The 19,690-nt window shown below is 51.6% G+C and overlaps 1 protein-coding gene across 4 annotated transcripts; it reads left to right on the top strand.

Annotated features, from left to right (window-relative positions):
* The first annotated feature begins 4,007 nt into the window (after positions 1-4,007).
* Positions 4,008-19,690, top strand: SYT11 (synaptotagmin 11). 4 transcript variants are annotated; one of them, XM_032713273.1, is made up of 4 exons: positions 4,008-4,236; positions 7,960-8,783; positions 11,591-11,711; positions 16,971-19,690. In XM_032713273.1, exons 1-4 carry the CDS (start codon positions 4,203-4,205, stop codon positions 17,279-17,281), a joined length of 1,290 nt encoding a protein of 429 aa, XP_032569164.1. In that variant the 5' UTR covers positions 4,008-4,202; the 3' UTR covers positions 17,282-19,690. The 4 variants fall into 4 exon arrangements, with proteins under 4 accessions (XP_032569164.1, XP_032569161.1, XP_032569163.1 ...); XM_032713270.1 differs by having other exon boundaries at positions 16,968-19,690; XM_032713272.1 differs by having other exon boundaries at positions 4,009-4,236; positions 11,594-11,714.

The raw sequence follows: 19,690 nt of genomic DNA, 5'->3' as shown, positions 1-19,690 counted from the left end.
AGGGAAACCCTTCCCCTCCTGCTCTGTGCAGGCCCACAACGTTACCCAGCCCTGGAAAACCAGGAATCATCTCCTTCCTCCCCCTTCTCCAGCCCCAGCTCAGCTCTCCCTCAGACCAGGAGCTCCCTGCAGGAGCAGGAGAGATGGAGGCAACAATTCCCTGAGAATTGGGGCAGGTCAGGAGGGACCTCAGGGGGTCACCTGGTCCCACCTCCCTGCTCAGGATCATCCCAGAGCACGTGGGATGTGTCCAGGTGGCTCTGGAATATCTCCAGGGAGGGACACTGGGCAACCTGTTCAGCACTGGGTCACTGCTCAGGGAAGTTCTTCCTCGTGCCCAGGTGGAACTTCTGGGCATCAGTTTTGTGTCCTGTTTTTGGGCAGCCCCGAGCAGAGCCTGGTCCATCCCCTGCAGGCACTGACACGCCCTGGGGAGGTCCCCTCTCGGTGTCCCCTGGTCACAGAGATGCTCCAGCCCCTTCAGCATCCTCACGACCTCCCCTGGACCCGCTCCAGGAGCTCCATGTCCCTCCTGTCCCGAGGAGAACTGGCCCCACACTCCAGCTGTGCCTCCCCAGGGCTGAGGAACACGGCAGCAGTGCCCCTTTTTCACAGGATCATGGGATGGTTTGGGTTTGAAGGAACCTCAGCAGCTCACCCCATTCCATCCCCCTGCCACCTTCCAATATCCCAGGTTGCTCCAACCTGGCCTTGGACATTCCCAGAGATCCAGGGGCAGCCAGAGCTTCCCTGGGCAACCTGTGCCAGGGCCTGCCCACCCTCCCAGGGAGGAATTCTTTCCTAATCTTTCATCTGGACCGACTTTCTGTCACTTTGAAGCCCTTCCCCCTTGTCCTGGCACTCAGATGGGCTCACAGGGGCCACCAAAACCCAGCTGAAACCTGGAGCACCTTAAACCAGTAGGAAAACACACCAAAAACCAGTAAAACCAGCGCTGGGCTGGCACAGAAAAGCAGAGCAGGGGGGTGATCCCAGAGGAGAGGAAAAGCCTCCAGCAGCCCCTCACTGCCCACACCCCCTCAGTGCTCTGGGCAGATCATTGCCCCACATCCCTGAGCCTGGAGACAAGCCAGGAAAAAAAATAATAGGGTGAGGAATTTAGGGAAAGTGGGAACAGGCATTTATCTCAGGAGAAATTCCCCTCAGTTTGCCTCCCACGTCAGGAAATCACGGAATGCTTTGGGTGGGAAGGGGCATTAAAGGGACACCTTCACTCAGAGCAGCTTCTGCCCCAACCTGACTCTGGACAATTCCAGGGACTGGGGGGAAATGTTGGGAAAAGGGGAAGGTTTTTCACGCTGATCTGTAACAATTCCCAGGAAAATAAATAAATGAATAGACAAATAAATAGATAAATAACGAGTTAGATAGATAAACAACCAGTTAGATAGATAAATAAACAACCAGATAGATCAATAACCAGATAGACAGACAGATAAATCAATAACCAGACAGATAAATAAATCAATAACCAGATAAAAAAATGAATAAATAACCAGATAAATAAATAAATAAATAACCAGATAGATAGACAGATAAGTAACCAGATAGATACATAAATAACCAGATAGATAAATCAATATCCAAACAGATAAATAACTAAACAGCCAGATAAATAAACCAGGGATGGGGGGAAGCTTTGGGAAAGGGGCCCCATTTTCATGCTAAACTGTAACACTTCAGGAGGGAAATAAATAAAAATATAGGCAGACAGATAGATAGATAAACAGATAAAATAATTAATTAATTAACTAATAACAGCCACCCCAAAGCCCCAGGCCCCAAGAACCCCCCTGGTACGTTCTGCCAGGGATGGGGAAGCTTTGGAGAAGGGGCCTGTTTTCATGGTAAACTGTAACACTTCAGGAGGGAAATAAATAAAAAGATAGATAGATAGATAGATAGATTAATTAACTAACTAATAACAGCCTCCACAAACCCCCAGGCCCCAAAGCCACCCTCCCCTTCCCAGTACCTTCCACCAGGGATGGGGGGAAGCTTTGGGAAAGGGACTCATTTTCACTTCAGGAGGGAAATAAATAAAAATATAGATTGATAGATAGACAGATAAAATAATTAATTAATTAACTAATAACAGCCCCCACAAACCCCCAGGTCCCAAGAACCCCCCCAGTACGTTCTGCCAGGGATGGGGAAGCTTTGGAGAAGGGGCCTGTTTTCATGGTAAACTGTAACACTTCAGAGGGAAATAAATAAAAAGACAGACAGATAAATAAATAGATAGATAGGCAGATAGATAGATAGATTAATTAACTAATAACAGCCATCACAAACCCCCAGGACCCAAAGCCAACCCCCTTCCCGGTACCTTCCACCAGGGATGGGAGGAAGCTTTGGGAAAGGGGCTCATTTTCCTGCTAAACTGTAACACTTCAGGAGGGAAATAAATAAAAACATAGATAGATAAAAATATAGATAGATAGAGAGAATTAATTAATTACCTAATAACAGCCACCACAAACCCCCAGGACCCAAAGCCACCCTCCCCTTCCTGGTACCTTCCACCAGTGATGGGGGAAGTGTTGGGAAAGGGGATCATTTTCCTGCTAAACTGTAACATTTAGGAGGGAAATAAATAAAAAAATAGATAGATAGATAGATAGATAGATAGATAGATAGATAGATAGATAAATAGACAGATAATTAATTAATTAATCTAACTAATAACAGCCACCACAAACCCCCAGGCCCCAAAGCCACCCTCCTCTTCCTGGTACCCTCCACCAGGGATGGGGGGAAGTGTTGGGAAAGGGGCCTGTTTTCACTTCAGGACGGAAATAAACAAAAACATAGATAGATAGATGGATAGACAGATAAAAATATTAATTAATTAACTAATAACAGCCCCCACAAACCCCCAGGTCCCAAGAACCCCCCCCAGTATGTTCTGCCAGGGATGGGGAAGCTTTGGAGAAGGGGTCTGTTTTCATGGTAAACTGTAACACTTCAGAGGGAAATAAATAAAAAGATAGAGAGATAAATAGATAGACAGGCAGATAGATAGATAAATAGACAGACAGATAGATAGATAGATTAATTAACTAATGACAGCCATCACAAACCCCCAGGACCCAAAGCCACCCTCCCCTTCCTGGTACCTTCCACCAGGGATGGGGGGAAGCTTTGGGAAAGGGGCCCGTTTTCACTTCAGGAGGGAAATAAACAAAAACATAGACAGATAGCTAAATAAACAGATAAATTAATTAACTAATTAACTAATAACCGCCCCCACAAACCCCCAGGCCCCAAAAGCTCCCCCCCATCCCCGGTACCTTCCGCGGGGCTGGCGGGTCCCGCCGCCCCCTCCGCCCGGCCGGGGGCTTTCCTGGAGGGCTCCCCCTGCGCCTTCCCCGCCGCTCTCCCGGGCCCTCCTCCTCCTCCTCCTCCTCCCGTTCCCGTTCCCGCTCCGCCGCCATCGCCGCCGTCCCCGGGGCCCGGCGGTTCCGCCTCCTCCGCCGCCGCCGCCGCCCGGCGCTTCTTGCAGGGCAGCATCTTCAGCGCCAGCGCCATGGCGGGGACGGGGCGGGGATCCCGGGATCCCGGCGGGGGTCCCGGTCCCGCTCCCGACGATCCCGATCCCGCTCCCGATCCCAGGAAACGGAAGCTCCCGGCGCTCCCCCCCCTCCCCTCCCCTTCCCCCCGCTCCGCGCATGCGCCGCCGGGACGGGGCCGGGCCCGCCGGGGGAGGGGGGGGAAACACCGGGAGCGACCCCGGGAGCGACCCCGGGAGCGACCCCCGCCCCCGTCACCGGGGCGACCCCCAAACACCCCCCGGCACCCCCCCGCGCATCCCGCGGTTCATCCCCGACACCCCCCGTGGAGCCTCTCCCGGTGCTGCCGCCGCCGCATCGCGGTGGGAGAGGAGTTTAATTGAAATTAATTTAAACACACCGGACACACTCCCTCCACCCCGCCGTCCCGGACTCCCCCCTTCGGGAGCTTTTCCCCCCCACCCCCCCGGGCAGTGGCCGAGTCACGGCCGGGCGGGGCCGCGGCGGGCGGGGCGGGGCCGGGCGGGGCGAGCGCCGCAGCGGGACCAGTCGCCAGCTCCTGCATCCCCGGCCCTGCCACTCGGAGCAGCAGCATCATCATCATCCTCCGCACACCCTCCCCCCCCGCCGGGCCCCGCACCCCCCCCTTCCCCCCGCGGCGGGGCCACCATGGCCGAGATCACCAGTGTCCACCCCGGCTTCGGTGAGTGGGGGCCGGGGAGGCGGCGGGGGGATCCCCCCGGGAGGAGCCGCCGGGGCCGGGCCGTGCGCGGCGGCAGCGGCCGCGCCATCGCTCCCGGTCCCTCCGCCCACCCCCCCCGACGGCCGCGGCCCCTCATTATCCGCCGCTCCCGCTCCCTCGGCATCCCCCGGCCCCACTCCTTCAGCATCCCCCGCTCCTTCAGCATCCCTTGGTCCCTCGACATCCCCCAGCCCCGCTCCCTCAGCATCCCCCGGTCCCTCGACATCCCCCAGCCTCGCTCCTTCAGCATCCCCCGGGCCCGCTCCCCGAGCATCCCGCGGTCCCTCCGCTCCCGGGGGCGGCCCCGGGGGTGCTGCCGAGCCCCCCCCTCCCGCCGCTGGGGCGGTGCCAGCGCTCGGTGCCGGTGCCGGGGGTGGGGAGGGGGTCGCGGGGGGAGCGGGTGCGCGGCCGGGGCTCGGGATGACGTGATGTCTGTGCCGGGCCGCGCCCGCGCCCCGGCCCTTTGTTCGCGCTCCCGGGGGCGGCTGCGGCACCGGCACCGGCGGCACGAGGCGGGGCCCGGCCGGGACGACCGGGAGGTGCCGCGGGGGCGGGCGGAGGGGGGGTCCCGCAGCCCCCCGGAGCGCCGGTGGGGCCCGGGCGGAGTCGGGAGCTGGTCCCGGGAGCTCCGCGGAGGGGATGGAGAAGCTCCAAATCCCGCTCGGCCCCCGCGGGCAGAAGGGCCCGGGCCGTGCCGGGCCCAACCCGGGCAGGTTTTGCCGAGAATCCTGGATTTTGAGATGTTTTTTTCTGCTGCGGCCGCGGGGTGAGGAGGGCGGGGACCGCAGCGCTGAGGGGGCCGGGGGCTCCTCCGGCCCTGGACGCCCAAAGTGATGCTCTGGGTGTCCTCCAGCACCCCCCTGACCTTCCCCTCGGACCTCCGGCCCCACGGTCACAGCTTTTCCTTTAGATCTTTGAGTACCCACCCATATCCCTCCATCCTCCACCATTTATCTGATGGCCAAACCCACTCACCTCTTCCCTTCTGGCTTTCCTGGAATCCCAGAGCCACCACGTGCTGCCACTATTGGACCACTGGCCGTCGAGGTTTCATCAGCAAACGTCAATTTTTAAAGGAGGCTTTTCCCGATTTTTGGTTTTGTTTCAGTCAAACTGTAGCATCACCTCGGAGCAAAGGTCTCGTCCACAAAGTTTGGATAAAAGGGCAGAGAGTTCTGCTCTGCTGGAGGGGGGTGCCAGCCTGTGGTGCCATTTCAGGTGGGCACTGGAAGTGCCCTGGAAGCTGCAAAGGCTTCACCAAAACTGGCTCCAGGCAGCTTTAGATCCGTGTGGTTTCCAGCTGGAAGGAATTATGGAGACAGGACCAATGGATGTCTGGAATGGTTACATAAGTAGGAGCCTTCAGCTGGGAAAAGGGGGATTATGGGCAGCACAGGGGAGGGAAAAGGTCATTCCCTGCTTCTCCTAATGCAGGAATGGGCATTGGAAGGGATGAGGTGGGACACAGGAAAACCGTCCTTGCTCATGAGGCTCTTTGCCACAGAACATCCTGGGAGCCAAATTTAAGGGTTGAGAGAATGTTTAGGAGTTGAGAGAATATTTAAGGGTTGGGATAATATTTAGGAGTTTAGACAATATTTAAGGGTTGGGAGAATATTTAAGGGTTGAGAGAATATTTAAGAGTTGAGAGAATATTTAAGGGCTGAGAGAATATTTAAGGGCTGAGAGAATATTTAAGGGTTCAGAGAATATTTAGGAGTTTAGAGAATATTTAGGAGTTTAGAGAATATTTAAGGATTGAGGGAATATTTAAGGGTTGAGAGAATATTTAATAGTTGAGATAATTCGATGGAAGAAAGATCACAGGGACTTATTTGGTGCTTTTTGAGGCTGCTCCTGAAATTGTCCCCTCAGAGGTGCAGGAAAGGAAGGTACAGGAGCTGATTTTGTGAGGACACAAACAAAACACACACAAAGAATGAGAATAAGAATAAGAATGAGAACAAGAATGAGAATAAAATAAGAATAAGAATAGAATGAGAATAAAATAAGAATAAGAATAAGAATAAAAAGAATAAGAATAAGAATAAGAAAGGGGTTTCAGCATTCTTCTTGAATATCCACCAAAGCTTTTAACAGCTGAGTTGTCTCCAAATGATCTGTTTGAGAGCACTTGCCTCATTTTAAAGAGGGAACATTAAATGACAAACCAAAGTTGGGGTTTTTTGGAGTATTTTGTCAATATTATAAACCCCTCTTGCTTTAGTTAATTCAGCCCAAGGCTCTGTTTGCAGGGAGACCTGAGACAGGTTGCTCTGTGTGACCAGTGCAGAAGATTCCAGCTGCAGGCTGGGAAGGTTCCTGCCAAACAAAAAGTGGGTTTTCCAGTTTTGGAAAAGGGCAAAACCGTTTTCCCCGAGCCTGGCAGGTGCTCACATCACAGCCTGGCAGCCTTGTCTTCCTGCCTGTTCCCCTCAACAAATGGGGATGTGGGAAGGACAGAGAAACTCCCAACTCGTGGTGCTCTCTGGAGCTTCAGGGGCGAGGTGAGAGGATTGTTTTCTCCTCTTTGTGGTGCAGAATGAAGAGGGAAATCAGACAAATTTACCTTTTTTTTTTAACCAGCTGTCCCGTCCAGCTGTTGCCGTGATTGTCGTGTCAGGTGGTTCCTGGTGAAGAAGTGGTTTGTAAGGAAAGAGATGTGGGGTTAAGGTGCTTTTTTTTTGGTTTGCTGGCTCCCAAAAATAACAGAAAACAGCTTTAAAACCGGGAACACAAAAATAAGTCCTGTGAAAAGTCTGACTCTGCTTTCCCTAAAACCTCCCACCAAGAATCTGAGGGCAGCACAAAGATCCCCCCTTTTCCTTCCCTTCTAGGACTTTTGGTCTCTCCTTGCCTTCCATCTGCTCCCCATCCTCCATCCACTCCAGATTCCCAGGCCTTGGCTGGAATTGCTGAGGGATGTGAGTCCTGGGCAGCTCAGGCTTCCCTCAGTGCCTGGGTAAAACCCTCTCCAGAGCCATCCATTAGGGAACAACCGGCGTGGCTGCTAAAAATAACCACGAGGTGGTTTTTATTCTGCCCTGGAGAACGTAAATTGGCCTAAGATCTCAAAAACATCAAATAATCCCTAAATCCAAACGCGGGATTTATTTGTCCCTCGGTTTGTTTTTTTTTTGGACGCTGGATTTCCACGGGAGATTTTGGCCTCGTGTTGGGGCAAACCGAAGCATTTCAGGGCAAACCGAAGCATTTCAGGGCAAACCAAACCATTCCAGGGCAAACCAAAGCATTCCAGGGCAAACCAAACCATTCCAGGGCAAAACAAGAAAACATTTCAGGGCAAAGTGGTGTTTTAGGAGTGGTTTTAGGACTCGGCTCCGGCGTTCCGGCCACGCTTCCCGGTGTTGTGAAAACAGAATTGTGTAACGTCTGCGAGCAGGGCATCAAAAAAATAAAAGCAAGTGCCTCCTGCAAATCCAGAACCCGCGTTCCTATGGAGATGCTGGTGAGGAGGGAGCCGGGTTTGGCAGGAGAAGGCAAAGCTGCTGTTTGAAATCCTCGGCTACACGGGGGGGGGAAGAGAACGCGGGGCGGGAGAGCGGGGGGGGTCGATCTGCGGGTGGGAAAGAGGGAAAGGGGTTTCCAGGGGGAGCTTTTGGCAGGATTGGGAGCACCCCCTGCCCGTGGGGGTCAGGCCCTGACCGCCTCGTGTCCCCACAGACGTGTCCCCCGTGGTGGCCGGGCTCATCGGCGCGACCGTCCTGGTGGTCTCCGTCTCGGTCACGGTGTTTGTGTGGACATGCTGTCACCAGCAGGCCGAGAAGAAGCACAAAACCCCCCCCTATAAGTTCATCCACATGCTGAAAGGCATCAGCATCTACCCCGAGACCCTGAGCAACAAGAAGAAAATCAACCGGCTGCGCCGAGACAAGAGCGGGACCCCCAAGGAGGCCGCGCGGGGGAACCTCCTGGTGGAAGCGGCCGAGTCGGGGCTGGCGGGCCCCGACAAGGCCCCGTTGGCTCCCGCCGCGGCCCCCCGGGTCGAGCAGCTCCCCATCCAGGTAGATTACGGGGACGAACTCAGCCCGGACCGGAGCCTCACCCCAGCGGGCAGCAAAACCTCCTCGCCGTCCTCGCCGGGCGACGATGTGACGCTGGGCGAGCTGACCTTCTCGGTGGACTACAACTTCCCCAAAAAGGCCCTGGTGGTCACCATCCAGGAGGCCCGCGGGCTGCCCGTGATGGACGAGCACACGCAGAGCTCCGACCCCTACATCAAGATGACCATCCTGCCCGACAAGAGGCACCGCGTGAAGACCCGGGTGCTGCGCAAGACGCTGGAGCCGGTGTTCGACGAGACCTTCACCTTCTACGGGATCCCCTACAGCCAACTGCAGGACCTGGTGCTGCACTTCCTCGTGCTCAGCTTCGACCGCTTCTCCCGCGACGACGTGATCGGAGAGGTCGTGGTGCCCCTGGCCGGCGTCGACCCCAGCACCGGCAAAGTGCAGCTCACCAGGGAGATCCTCAAGAGGAACATCCAGGTGAGGCGTCTCCAGCGCTTTGGGGCCGATCCTGGGGCTGAGCCTGGGGCTGATCCCAGCCTGATCCTGGGGCTGATCTCGGGGCTGATCCCAGGGCTGATGCTGGGCCAATCCTGGGCCAATCCTGGGCTGATCCTGGGGCTGATCCTGGGGCTGATCCCAGGCTGATCCTGAGCTGATCCCGGACTGATCCCGGGGCCAATCCTGGGCCGATCCCTGGGCTGATCCCAGGACTGATCCCAGGGCTGATCCCGGGACCGATCCCAGACTGATCCCTGGGCTGATCCCAGGGCTAATCCCAAGCTGATCCTGGGCTGATCCCAAGGCCGATCCCTGGGCCAAACCTGGGCTGATCCCAAGGCCGATCCCTGGGCTGATCCTGGGGCCGATCCCGGGCTGATCCCAGGCTGATCCCAGGCTGATCCCGGGGCTGATCCCGGGCTGATCCCAGGCTGATCCCAGGCTGATCCCGGGGCCGATCCCAGGCTGATCCTGAGCTGATCCCAGGGCCGATCCCAGGGCCGATCCCGAGGCCGATCCCAGGCTGATCCCAGGCTGATCCCAGACCGATCCCGGGGCTGATCCTGAGGCCAATCCCAGGCCAATCCCGGGCCTTCCAACCCAGGAGGTCCCGATGAACAGGAGCGATGCAAAGCCTTGGCCAGGAATCCTGGCCAAAGAGGGCCAAATCCTCAGGGAGGAGCTTCTTCAAAGCCATATTTCATTGGAAAATTAAATAAGTTTCTGAGTGTTGAATTCTCCAGGAGGAGCTTCTTAAATGCCATTATTTCATTGGGAAATTAAATAAGTTTCTGAGTGTTGAATTCTCCAGGAGGAGCTTCTCAAAAGCCATATTTGAAAATTGAGATGAGTTTCTAAGTGTTGAGTTCTCAAGGATGAGCTTCCTGTTTTTTAAAGTCAAATTTAATTGGAAAATTTAGATGATTTTTAAGTATTGAATTCTCCAAGATAAGTTTTTAAAAGCCATCTTTAATTGGAAAATTGAGAGAAGTTTCTAAGTGTTGAATTCTTATTAATATTTTTTTAAAGCCATCTTTCATTGGAAAATTTAGATAATTTTTAAGCGTTGAATTCTCAAAGAGAAGCTTCTTAAAAGCCATTATTTAATTAGGAAATTAAATAAGTTTCTGAGTGTTGAATTCTCCAGGAGGAGCTTCTTAAAAGCCATATTCGAAAATTGAGATGAGTTTGTAAGTGTTGAGTTCTCAAGGATGAGCTTCCTGGTTTTTAAAGCCATATTTAATTTGAAAATTTAGATGATTTTTAAGTGTCAAATTCTCCAGGATAAGCTCCATATTTTTTTAAAAGCCATCTTTAATTGGAAAATTTAGATAAGTTTCTAAGTGTTGAATTCTCCAGGATGAGCTTCCTGGTTTTTTTAAAGCCATATTTAATTGGAGAATTAAACAAGATTCCAAGTGTTGAATTCTCCAGGAGAAGTTTTTAAAAGCCATCTTTAATTTGGAAATTGAGAGAAGTTTCTAAGTGTTGAATTCTCGAGGAGAAGCTTCTTAAAAGCCATTATTTCATTGGAAAATTAAATAAGTTTCTGAGTGTTGAATCCTTATTCATATTTTTTAAAAGCCATCTTTAATTGGAAAATTTAGATAGTTTTTAAGTGTTGAACTCTCCAGGATAAGTTTTTAAAAGCCACCTTTAATTTGAAAATTGAGAGAAGTTTCTGAGTGTTGAATTCTTAAGGATCCAGTGGGATTTGAGCTCCCAAACCCTTCACCCCCAAAATCCAGTGAGATTTGAGCTCCCAAACCCCCAGACTCAAAATTCAGTGGGATTTGAGCTCCCAAACCCCCCAGACCCAAAATCCAGTGGAATCTGGGCTCCTAAACCCTTCACACCCAAAATTCAGTGGAATTTGAGCTTCCAAACCCCCCAGTCCCAAAATCCAATGGGATTTGAGCTCCCAAACCCCTCACACTGAAAATCCAGTGGGATTTGAGCTCCTAATCCCCTTACACCCAAAATTCAGCAGAATTTGAGCTCCTACACCCATTCAGTGGAATTTGAGCTCCCAAACCCCCCAGACCCAAATTCCAGTGGAATCTGGGCTCCTAAACCATTCACACCCAAAATCCAGTGGGATTTGAGCTCCCAAACCCCCTCACTCCCAAAATCCAGTGGGATTTGACCTCCCAACCCCCCTCACTCCCAAAATTCAGTGGAATTTGAGTTCCTACACCCACTCAGTGGAATTTGAGCTTCCAAACCCCTCACACCCAAAATCCAGTGGAATTTGAGCTCCCAAGACCATTCAGTGGAATTTGAGCTCCCAAACCCTTCACACCCAAAATCCCGTCGATTTGACCCCTCACACCCAAAATCCAGTGGGATTTGACCTCCCAACACCCCCCATCCAAAATCCAGTGGGATTTGACCTCCCAACCCCCCCATCCCAAAATCCAGTGGGATTTGACCTCCCAACCCACCCCCATCCCAAAATCCATTGGGATTTGAGCTCCCAACCCCCCCTTCCCAATTCACAGCTTCCCAAATCCCGCTGCCGCCTCCCTTCCCTCCGAAACTCCCCCCGGCTTTGCCCTCCGAGGGAACCTCCCCAATTCCAGGGGCAGAATTCCCAGGATCACCCCTTGGTGGGGGTGATTTCCCTCTCCAATCCCCCCCTGGGGAACTCCCCGTGCTCCCTTTTCCCGTTTTCCGGCTGCTTTTCCCGGGGCGGAAAAAGGGGAACTCTGGCGTCCCCCCCGGAGCTCTCCCGGTTTCCCGGGTGGCTTTTTCCTGACGAATTCCTTGTTTTTCCCTGCTCCCAGAAGTGCCTGAGCCGGGGGGAGCTGCAGGTGTCCCTGTCCTACCAGCCCGTGGCGCAGAGGATGACCGTGGTGGTGCTGAAGGCCCGGCACCTGCCAAAGATGGACATCACCGGCCTCTCAGGTAGAAGCTATTTTCTCCAGCTTGGAATTTTGCTGGGGAAAATCCCCCCTGCCCACTAATTCCCAGCCTCCAGGTTCACCCTGTTCCAGTTTGAGCCATGGGAATCCCCGGGTTTGCCTCCTGAACTCTTCATGGGGGATACGGAGCGTTCCCACTGGTTCCTTACGGGAGATTTGAGAAGGAAAATCACTTTTAAGGAGAATCCCAGGATCCCAGAGAGGTTTGGGATGGAAGGGACCTCAATGATCGTCTTGTTCCAACCCAAAATCTGGTGGGATTTGAGCTCCCAAACCCCCCAGACCCAAAATCCAGTGGAATTTGAGCTTCCAAACCCCTCACACCCAAAATCCAGTGGGATTTGAGCTCCCAACCTCCCCAGACCCAAAATCCGGTGGGATTTGAGCTCCCAAACCCCTCACACCCAAAATCCAGTGGGATTTGAGCTCCCAAACCCCTCACACCCAAAATCCAGTGGGATTTGAGCTCCCAAACCCCCCTAGACCCAAAATCCAGTGAGATTTTAGCTCCCAAACCCCTCACACCCAAAATCCAGTGGGATTTGAGCTCCCAAACCCCAGACTCAAAATCCAGTGGAATTTGAGCTCCCAAACCCCCTCAGACCCAAAATCCAGTGGGATTTGAGCTCCCAATCCCCCAGATCCAAAATCCCTGTCCAGAGGGTTTCCCCCAAATCCTCTCCCTATGCTGGGACAACAAAAGGTTGGAGATTCCCAGTTTGATTTGGGCAAGGCAGGGGTTTCCAAAGGGCAGCAGCTCCCTCCAGGGCTGGATCTGTGGGATGAGAGTGTGAGATCCACAGGCTGGAGCACGAGGATTCCATGGGATCCTGGCATTGCTGGATCGGGGTTGGGGTGGCCCAGTAGGAGCAGGGAAGAGATTCCTGGCACCATCCCATGGGATCCTGGCATTCCTGGCACCATCCCATGGATCCTGGAATTCCTGAATCAGGGCTGGGGTGGCCCGGCGGGAGCAGGGAGGGGATTTCCTGGCACCATCCCATGGGATCCTGGGCTGGATATGGGATGGGATGACCCAGCAGGAGCAGGGAGGGGGTTCTTGGCACCATCCCATGGGATCCTGGGCTGGATCAGGGCTGTGAGGGGATTCCTGGCACCATCCCATGGATCCTGGCATTGCTGGATCAGGGCTGGGGTGGTCCGGCAGGAGCAGGGAAGAGATTCCTGACACCATCCCATGGGATCCTGGGCTGGATCAGGGATGGGGTGGCCCAACAGGAGCAGGGAGGGGGTTCTTGGCACCATCCCATGGGATCCTGGCATTGCTGGATTGGGATGGGGTGGCCCAGCAGGAGCAGGGAAGAGATTCCTGGCACCATCCCATGGGATCCTGGCATTGCTGGATTGGGATGGGGTGGCCCAGCAGGAGCAGGGAGAGGATTCCTGGCACCATCCCATGGGATCCTAGGCTGGATCAGGGTGGGGTGGCCCAGTAGGAGCAGGGAGAGGATTCCTGGCACCATCCCATGGGATCCTGACATTCCTGGACCATGGCTGGGGTGTCCCAGCAGGAGCAGGGAGGGGACTGTGCCCCCTGTGCCGGGCACTGGTGAGGCCACACCTCGAGGGCTGTACCCGGCTCTGGGAATTCCGGGAGGATGTTGAGGGGCTGGAGCGTGTCCAGAGGGGCTGGAGCAGCAGGAGAAGGGTCTGGAGAAGTCCTGAGGGAGCTGGGGGGGCTCATCCCGGAGAAAAGGAGGCTCAGGGGGCACCTTCTCCCTCTGGAATTCCCTGGCAGGAGGCTGGAGCTGAGGGGGGGTCGGGCTCTGCTCCCAGGGAAAAACAGGAGAAGAGGGAATGGCCTTGAGCTGTGCCAGGGGGGACACGAGGAGGAATCATTTCCTCCTAGAAAGGGTTATTGAGGATTGGGATGTTCTCCAGGGAGGTTTGGAGTCCCCAGTCCCTGGAGGTGACGAGGTGGGGACGGGGCACAGGCCGGGCTGGATGATCCCAGAGGGCTTTTCCAGCCTCAGGGATCCCAGGATTCCGGGATCACCGCCCTGAGCAGCACTTTTTCCATGGAAAAAACCCCTAGGAGAGGAGGGCAAAGGGAGCAAAGTGTGAGGGAGAGCAGGGACAGACCCGGGGAGGCGGAAATGGCCCAAAATCAGGGACAATTCCAGGCGGTTTCCTTCATTTTTTGCCGGTTTTTTTTCCCTGCTGTTGGAAAGGAGGAGAAGAGCAGCTGCCCTGCAGGTCCCACTCGACTCCTGAATCCCCTTTGCAATGTTTCCTTCGGGATTATCGGGAAAAACACTTGGAATCTGCTTCAAATTCCATCCCAACCTCCCCGGCAGGAAACGCAGGCCCGGCTTTGCAGCTCCCTCCTCAGAGTGCAGATTAAAGCAGACTGAGCTCAGTTTAGGCCTTACTTTAGGCCTAAAGATAAAGATAAAAACACTCCTCCTTCCAAAATAAAACAGGAAAAGCTCTCCCTGTGTGTTCTCCAGCCAGAGGATGATTTTTTTCTGTGGCTGTTTTTCCCACCTGCTTTAGCTTTGAGAGGCTGAGGCCTTTGCTTCCCCTGATCTTTATATCAAACTTATTGCAGCTGGATTAAAAACCAACAAAAAAAAAGGTGAAAAATGAGCCTTCCAGCTCCAAAACTCGTGTGAAATGAAGGGGGGGGGGAATAAAAGCCCTCAGTGCCTGGTATCTCAATTGTAATGCCCAGCAAGTGTCTGCATGAAGGAAGGGCTTTGTTTTAAACTTCCCCCTTTTTCCAGAGCTTCCCACTGCTCAGGGCTTTTCCACCTTGCAAATTCTTTATTTGTGATTTAATTCAGTGTTTAACTGGTGATTTGGGGGCTTTGCTGGGCTGTTTTCCCTGAGGGATGCACAGGAGGGATGGTGGGAGAAGGGGAGGGTTGGGGGGGGTGACCTGCAAAAAAACAGGGAGAGGGACAATTCCCAAGGGCCTGGAGTGCCAGGAAAAGGGGGAATTGAGATAATGGAGCTCCTTTACTTTAGAACTTCACTGAATTTTAGAGCCTTGCTGGAAAAAATTATGCTTTCCAGGACCCCAGGATTCCAGGCAGCTCTGAGCCCTCATGGGGTGCAAATAATGGGTTATAATCTAAAAAATCCAGATAATTCAGCACCTTAATTTAGGAATTGGCTACTGAATTTTAGAGCCCTGTTGGAAAAATTTTAAAACTAAGATAATTTAGCCCCTTGCTTTAGGACTTCACTGAATTTTAGAGCCTTTTTAGAAAAAATTATACTTTTCAGGACCCCAGATTTCAGGTTGCTCCGAGTCCCCTGTATGGATTATAATCTAAAAAATCCAGATATTTCAGCTACTTAATGTAGGACTTTACTGAATTTTAGAGTCCTGATGGAAAAATTTAAAAACTAAGATAATGTAGCTCCTTACTTCAGGACTTCACTGAATTTTAGAGCCTTTTTGGAAAAAATGCTGCTTTCCAGGACCCCAAGATTTCAGGCAGCCAGGCTGCTCTGAGCCCCTTGTATGGGTTATAATCTAAAAAAATCCAGGTAATTCAGCTCCTTACTTTAGGACTTTGCTGAATTTTAGAGCCTTGCTGGAAAAAATTCTCCTTTCCAGGACCCCGAGATTTCAGGAAGCTCTGAGCCCTCGTGGGGTGCAAATAATGGGTTATAATCTAAAAAATCCAGATAATTCAACTGCTTAATTTAGGAATTGGCTACTGAATTTTAGAGCCCTGTTGGAAAAATTTAAAAACTAAGATAATTTAGCTCCTTGCTTTAGAACCTTACTGAATTTTAGAGCCTTTTTGGAAAAAATTATGCTTTCCAGGCCCCCAGGATTTCAGACAGCTCTGAGCCCTCACAGGGTGCAAATAATGGGTTATAATTCTAAAAAATCCAGATAATTCAGCTACTTACTTTAGGAATTGGCTACTGAATTTTAGAGCCCTGTTGGAAAAATTTAAAAACTAAGATAATTTAGCTCCTTACTTTAGGACTTCACTGAATTTTAGAGCCTTTTTGGAGAAAATTATGCTTTCCAGGATTCCAGGCAGCTCTGAGCCCTCATGGGGTGGAAATAATGGGTTATAATTAAAAAAATCCAGAGAATTCAGCTCCTTAGTTTAAGACTTCACTGAGTTTTGGAGCCCTGTTGAAAAAAATTATGCTTTCCAGGCTCCCAGGATTCCAGGCAGCTCCGAGCCCTCATGGGTTGCAAATAATGGGTCATAACCTAAAAAGTCTTCATAATTCAGCTGCTTGGCTACTGAATTTTAGAGCCTTGCTGGAAAAAATTATGTTTTCCAGGACCCCAAGATTTCAGGCAGCTCTGAGCCCTCACGGGGTGCAAATACTGGGTTATGATCAAAAAACTAAGATAATGTAGCTCCTTACTTTAGGACTTCACTGAATTTTAGAGCCTTGCTGGAAAAAATTCTCCTTTCCAGGACCTCAAGATTCCAGGCAGCTCTGAGCCATCATGGGGTGGAAATAATGGGTTATAATTAAAAAAATCCAGAGAATTCAGCTCCTTACTTTAGGACTTCACTGAGTTTTGGAGCCCTGTTGGAAAAAATTATGCTTTACAGACCCTCCAGGATCCCAGGCAGCTCCTGGGATCCCAGGCAGCTCCAGCAAATAATGGGTCATAACCTAAAAAGTCTTGATAATTCAGCTGCTTGGCTACTGAATTTTAGAGCCTTGCTGGAAAAAATTATGTTTTCCAGGACCCCAAGATTTCAGGCAGCTCTGAGCCCTCGTGGGATACAAATAATGGGTCATAATTAAAAAACTAAGATAATGTAGCTCTTTACTTTAGGACTTCACTGAATTTTGGAGCCCTGTTGGAAAAAATGCCCTTTCCAGGCCCCCAGGATCCCAGGCAGCTCCGAGCCCTCACGAGGTGCAAATAATGGGTCATAACCTAAAAAATCCAGATAATTCAGCTCCTTACTTTAGGAATTGGCTACTGTTGGTAAAATATAAAAACTAAGGTAATTTAGCTTCTTACTTTAGGACTTCACTGAATTTTAGAGCCCTGTTGGAAAAAATGCTCCTTTCCAGGCTCCCAGGATCCCGGGCAGCTCCGAGCCCTCGCGGGGTGCAAATAATGGGTCATAACCTAAAAAGTCCCGTGAATTCAGCTGCTTGGCCGCCGAGTTTCGGAGCCCTGCAGGCCCAGCTGCCCCTTTCCCCCTCGGAGGTCCCTCCACCCCACAACCCCCCCCGCCTGGGCCACATTATGAGTCCCCCCTGTCCCCCCCAGCAGACCCCTACGTCAAGGTGAACGTCTACTACGGGCGCAAGCGCATCGCCAAGAAGAAGACCCACGTCAAGAAGTGCACCCTGAACCCCGTGTTCAACGAGTCCTTCATCTACGACGTGCCCGGGGAGCTGCTGCCCGACGTCAGCATCGAGTTCCTGGTCATCGACTTCGACCGCACCACCAAGAACGAGGTGGTTGGGAGGCTCATCCTGGGCGCCCACAGCGCGACGCCCGCGGGCGCCGAGCACTGGCGGGAGGTCTGCGACAGCCCCAGGAAACCCGTGGCCAAGTGGCACAGCCTGAGCGAGTACTAAAAAAAAAAAACGAGCAAGACACCAACCTTCTTTCCATCCCCTCTCCCCCCCCCCAAGCCCACCTAGGACAGACTTAAAACCTTGTTTTAGCTGTAGGACTAAAAAAAAAACAAAAAAAAAAACCCGAAAACTCTTCGTTCGTCCGCGAGGTCGGTTCTCTTAGTGATGTGGGGGTTTTTTTTGTTTTGTTGGTTTGTTTTTGTTTTTTTTTCTGTTGGTTGGTTTTATGTTTTTCGGGGGTTTTTTTCTCGTTGGTTCTTTTTTTTTTTAATTTTGCAGGGCGCTAAAAAAAAAAACAAAAAAACAAAAAAAAAAACGCTCTGAGAGAGCATTAAAGGACAAAAAAAAAAAAGAGGTACCACAGATATATATAACAGTGTAATCACGCTATTGCATGCCTAATAAAACTGAAAATTAGTATAACTCTGCCAGTATCAAGTTGCAGGTTTTAATACAATTATCTGTCACTATGGAAGTTGTGTTCGTGCCGAGCTGTCTCTGCTGGTATTTCACCAAGATTGGCCTGTCTTTTTTTTATTAGGCTTCTTCTCCCCAGGTTTTCTGGATTCTGCTGTTTAACCTCTGGTTTCTTGTTCGTTTGTTTGCCTGCCCACAGGTTCTGTTCTGTGCTGGGTGAGAATTCTGCACTGGCACAAAAGGGAAATACAGGGAAAATGGCACTGGCCTCCAGAGAAGGAACAATTCCGTTGTCAGGCACTGAAATCCTCGGGTTTGGGGAGCTGTGAGGTCACAACACCCCAGACTTGCCTCCCAAACCCAAACACCGACCGGTCCCGCTGCTTTTCCACGTGGAAGTTCCACAGGATTCCTAAAAACTGAGAGAACTCTGCTCAGTTTTGGTTTTATTGAGCCCCTGTCCATGCCTGTGTTTCCCAAGGGAAGCCAAGCTCGGACTGGGAAGGAACCTCTCCACCATCAGATGAAATTCCTGGTCCATGAGTTCTGTTTAAACTCAGGACAGAGCCGGGGTGGGGGAAGAGCTCGTGTGGGAGAGGATTACAAAGCTCCCCTTCATCCCCCCTCGGGTCAGACGGGACCCTCAGAGGCAGCTTTGGAAGGAGGAGCAGCCACAGGGCAAAGCCTGGCACTGAAACGGGTCAGGCTTGGAATTCCAGGGCAGCCTGAGCTCCACAAAGTTTGGGAGCAGCTGCCTCGGATGTGCTGCTGCTCCCGGGGTCGGGCTCTGGCTACAGCCCAGCCCAGGGGAGGGAGAGGAGGATTAATTCATTAACCAGCAGCAACTAATTGGTGGTGAAGAGTGAACTGAGCAGGAACAGCCAGAACTGAAATAATTTCTGGGTCCTGCAGTGGGAACACGAAGCAGGAGCGAGTTTGGGGAGAGGCTGCCGGGGGATCCCGGGGTTCCAGGATGCAAATCGTGGGGTTTAATTTAAAAAAAACCCCTAAAAATTAGGATAATTTAGCTGCTTACAGGAGCCCTGAATTTTAGAACGTGATCCTTTCCACCTCCGTGCTCGGGACTGGGTCGGTCCCTCCCAGTCCCTCCCAGTCAAGCAGGGACTCCACTCCTCCCCGATGGCCAACGAGGGTTTCTGCCTGAGGGTAGGGTCGGTTTTATCGGTGTCTTAAATGCTCTGGGCTCTTGGGTGGCTCCAGAGAAGGAATTCCCCCTTGGAAGTGGCTGCAGATCCGTTTAAATCCTTGTGGTTTTGGGGGTTTTTTTGTTGCTTTTTTTGCTTTTGGGTTTGGTTTTTTTTTTTCTTTCTCTCTAAGTGACTGTGTCGCTGAAATTTTAGCAACTGCCACGAACTTTTTTCCTCCAAACATGCTTTCCAGCACCTCTCCCAAAAATCTGACCGGGACCTAAAAAACAGCAACGAAATTCCCCCTCCCTCCCCTTCCCCCCCTCGGTGTGAAAAGCATGTGTGAGCCTCGATGATTCCTTTAGTTGCAAAGGAAAGATGAATTTCTTGTCAAGGAAACATGCTCAGGGTAAATAGACTTAGGCTGTCGGGCAGGTAGGAGTAGCTCCAACACTCTTCTGGAATAATAGGAAACTGAAGATGTGCAGATATTATATATTTTTAAGACATAAAATAAGACAGTAAGTGACAGCAGACTCACTGTAAAAAAATCTCCCAGGTGTGGTTTATTCTTTACCTTTGTGTCTTCTGTTGTAAAATGAACTTGGACAAGTTACAACTTTGTGTGGGAAAAAAAAAAACAAAACAAAAACAAAACAAAACAAAACAAAAAAGACAAAAAAAAAAAGAGAGGGAAAAACAAAAAAAAAGGCAAAAAAAGCCAACTCTCGACCTGTGTGGAAGTGCATAACTGCTATCAGCTAACCTCCATCCTGTAACGCTACCTTGTATGTTGGATTTGTTAACGCACATCGAGCGTGCAAATAAAGATTAAATCACTTTA

This window comes from Chiroxiphia lanceolata, chromosome 29 (genome assembly GCF_009829145.1).
Source record: "Chiroxiphia lanceolata isolate bChiLan1 chromosome 29, bChiLan1.pri, whole genome shotgun sequence".
NCBI lineage: Eukaryota > Metazoa > Chordata > Aves > Passeriformes > Pipridae > Chiroxiphia > Chiroxiphia lanceolata.
Note: the sequence above shows the minus strand (reverse complement) of the source record. Positions and strands in the feature narration are given on the sequence as shown.

What these genes read in the sequence shown, in the direction of transcription:
- SYT11 (XM_032713270.1), top strand. Translation starts at nt 4,203, where the DNA reads ATGGCCGAGATCACCAGTGTCCACCCCGGCTTCG. An exon ending in CAGTGTCCACCCCGGCTTCG is followed by an intron (nt 4,237 to 7,959) that starts GTGAGTGGGGGC and finishes GTGTCCCCACAG; the next exon opens with ACGTGTCCCCCGTGGTGGCC. An exon ending in TCCTCAAGAGGAACATCCAG is followed by an intron (nt 8,784 to 11,590) that starts GTGAGGCGTCTC and finishes CCCTGCTCCCAG; the next exon opens with AAGTGCCTGAGCCGGGGGGA.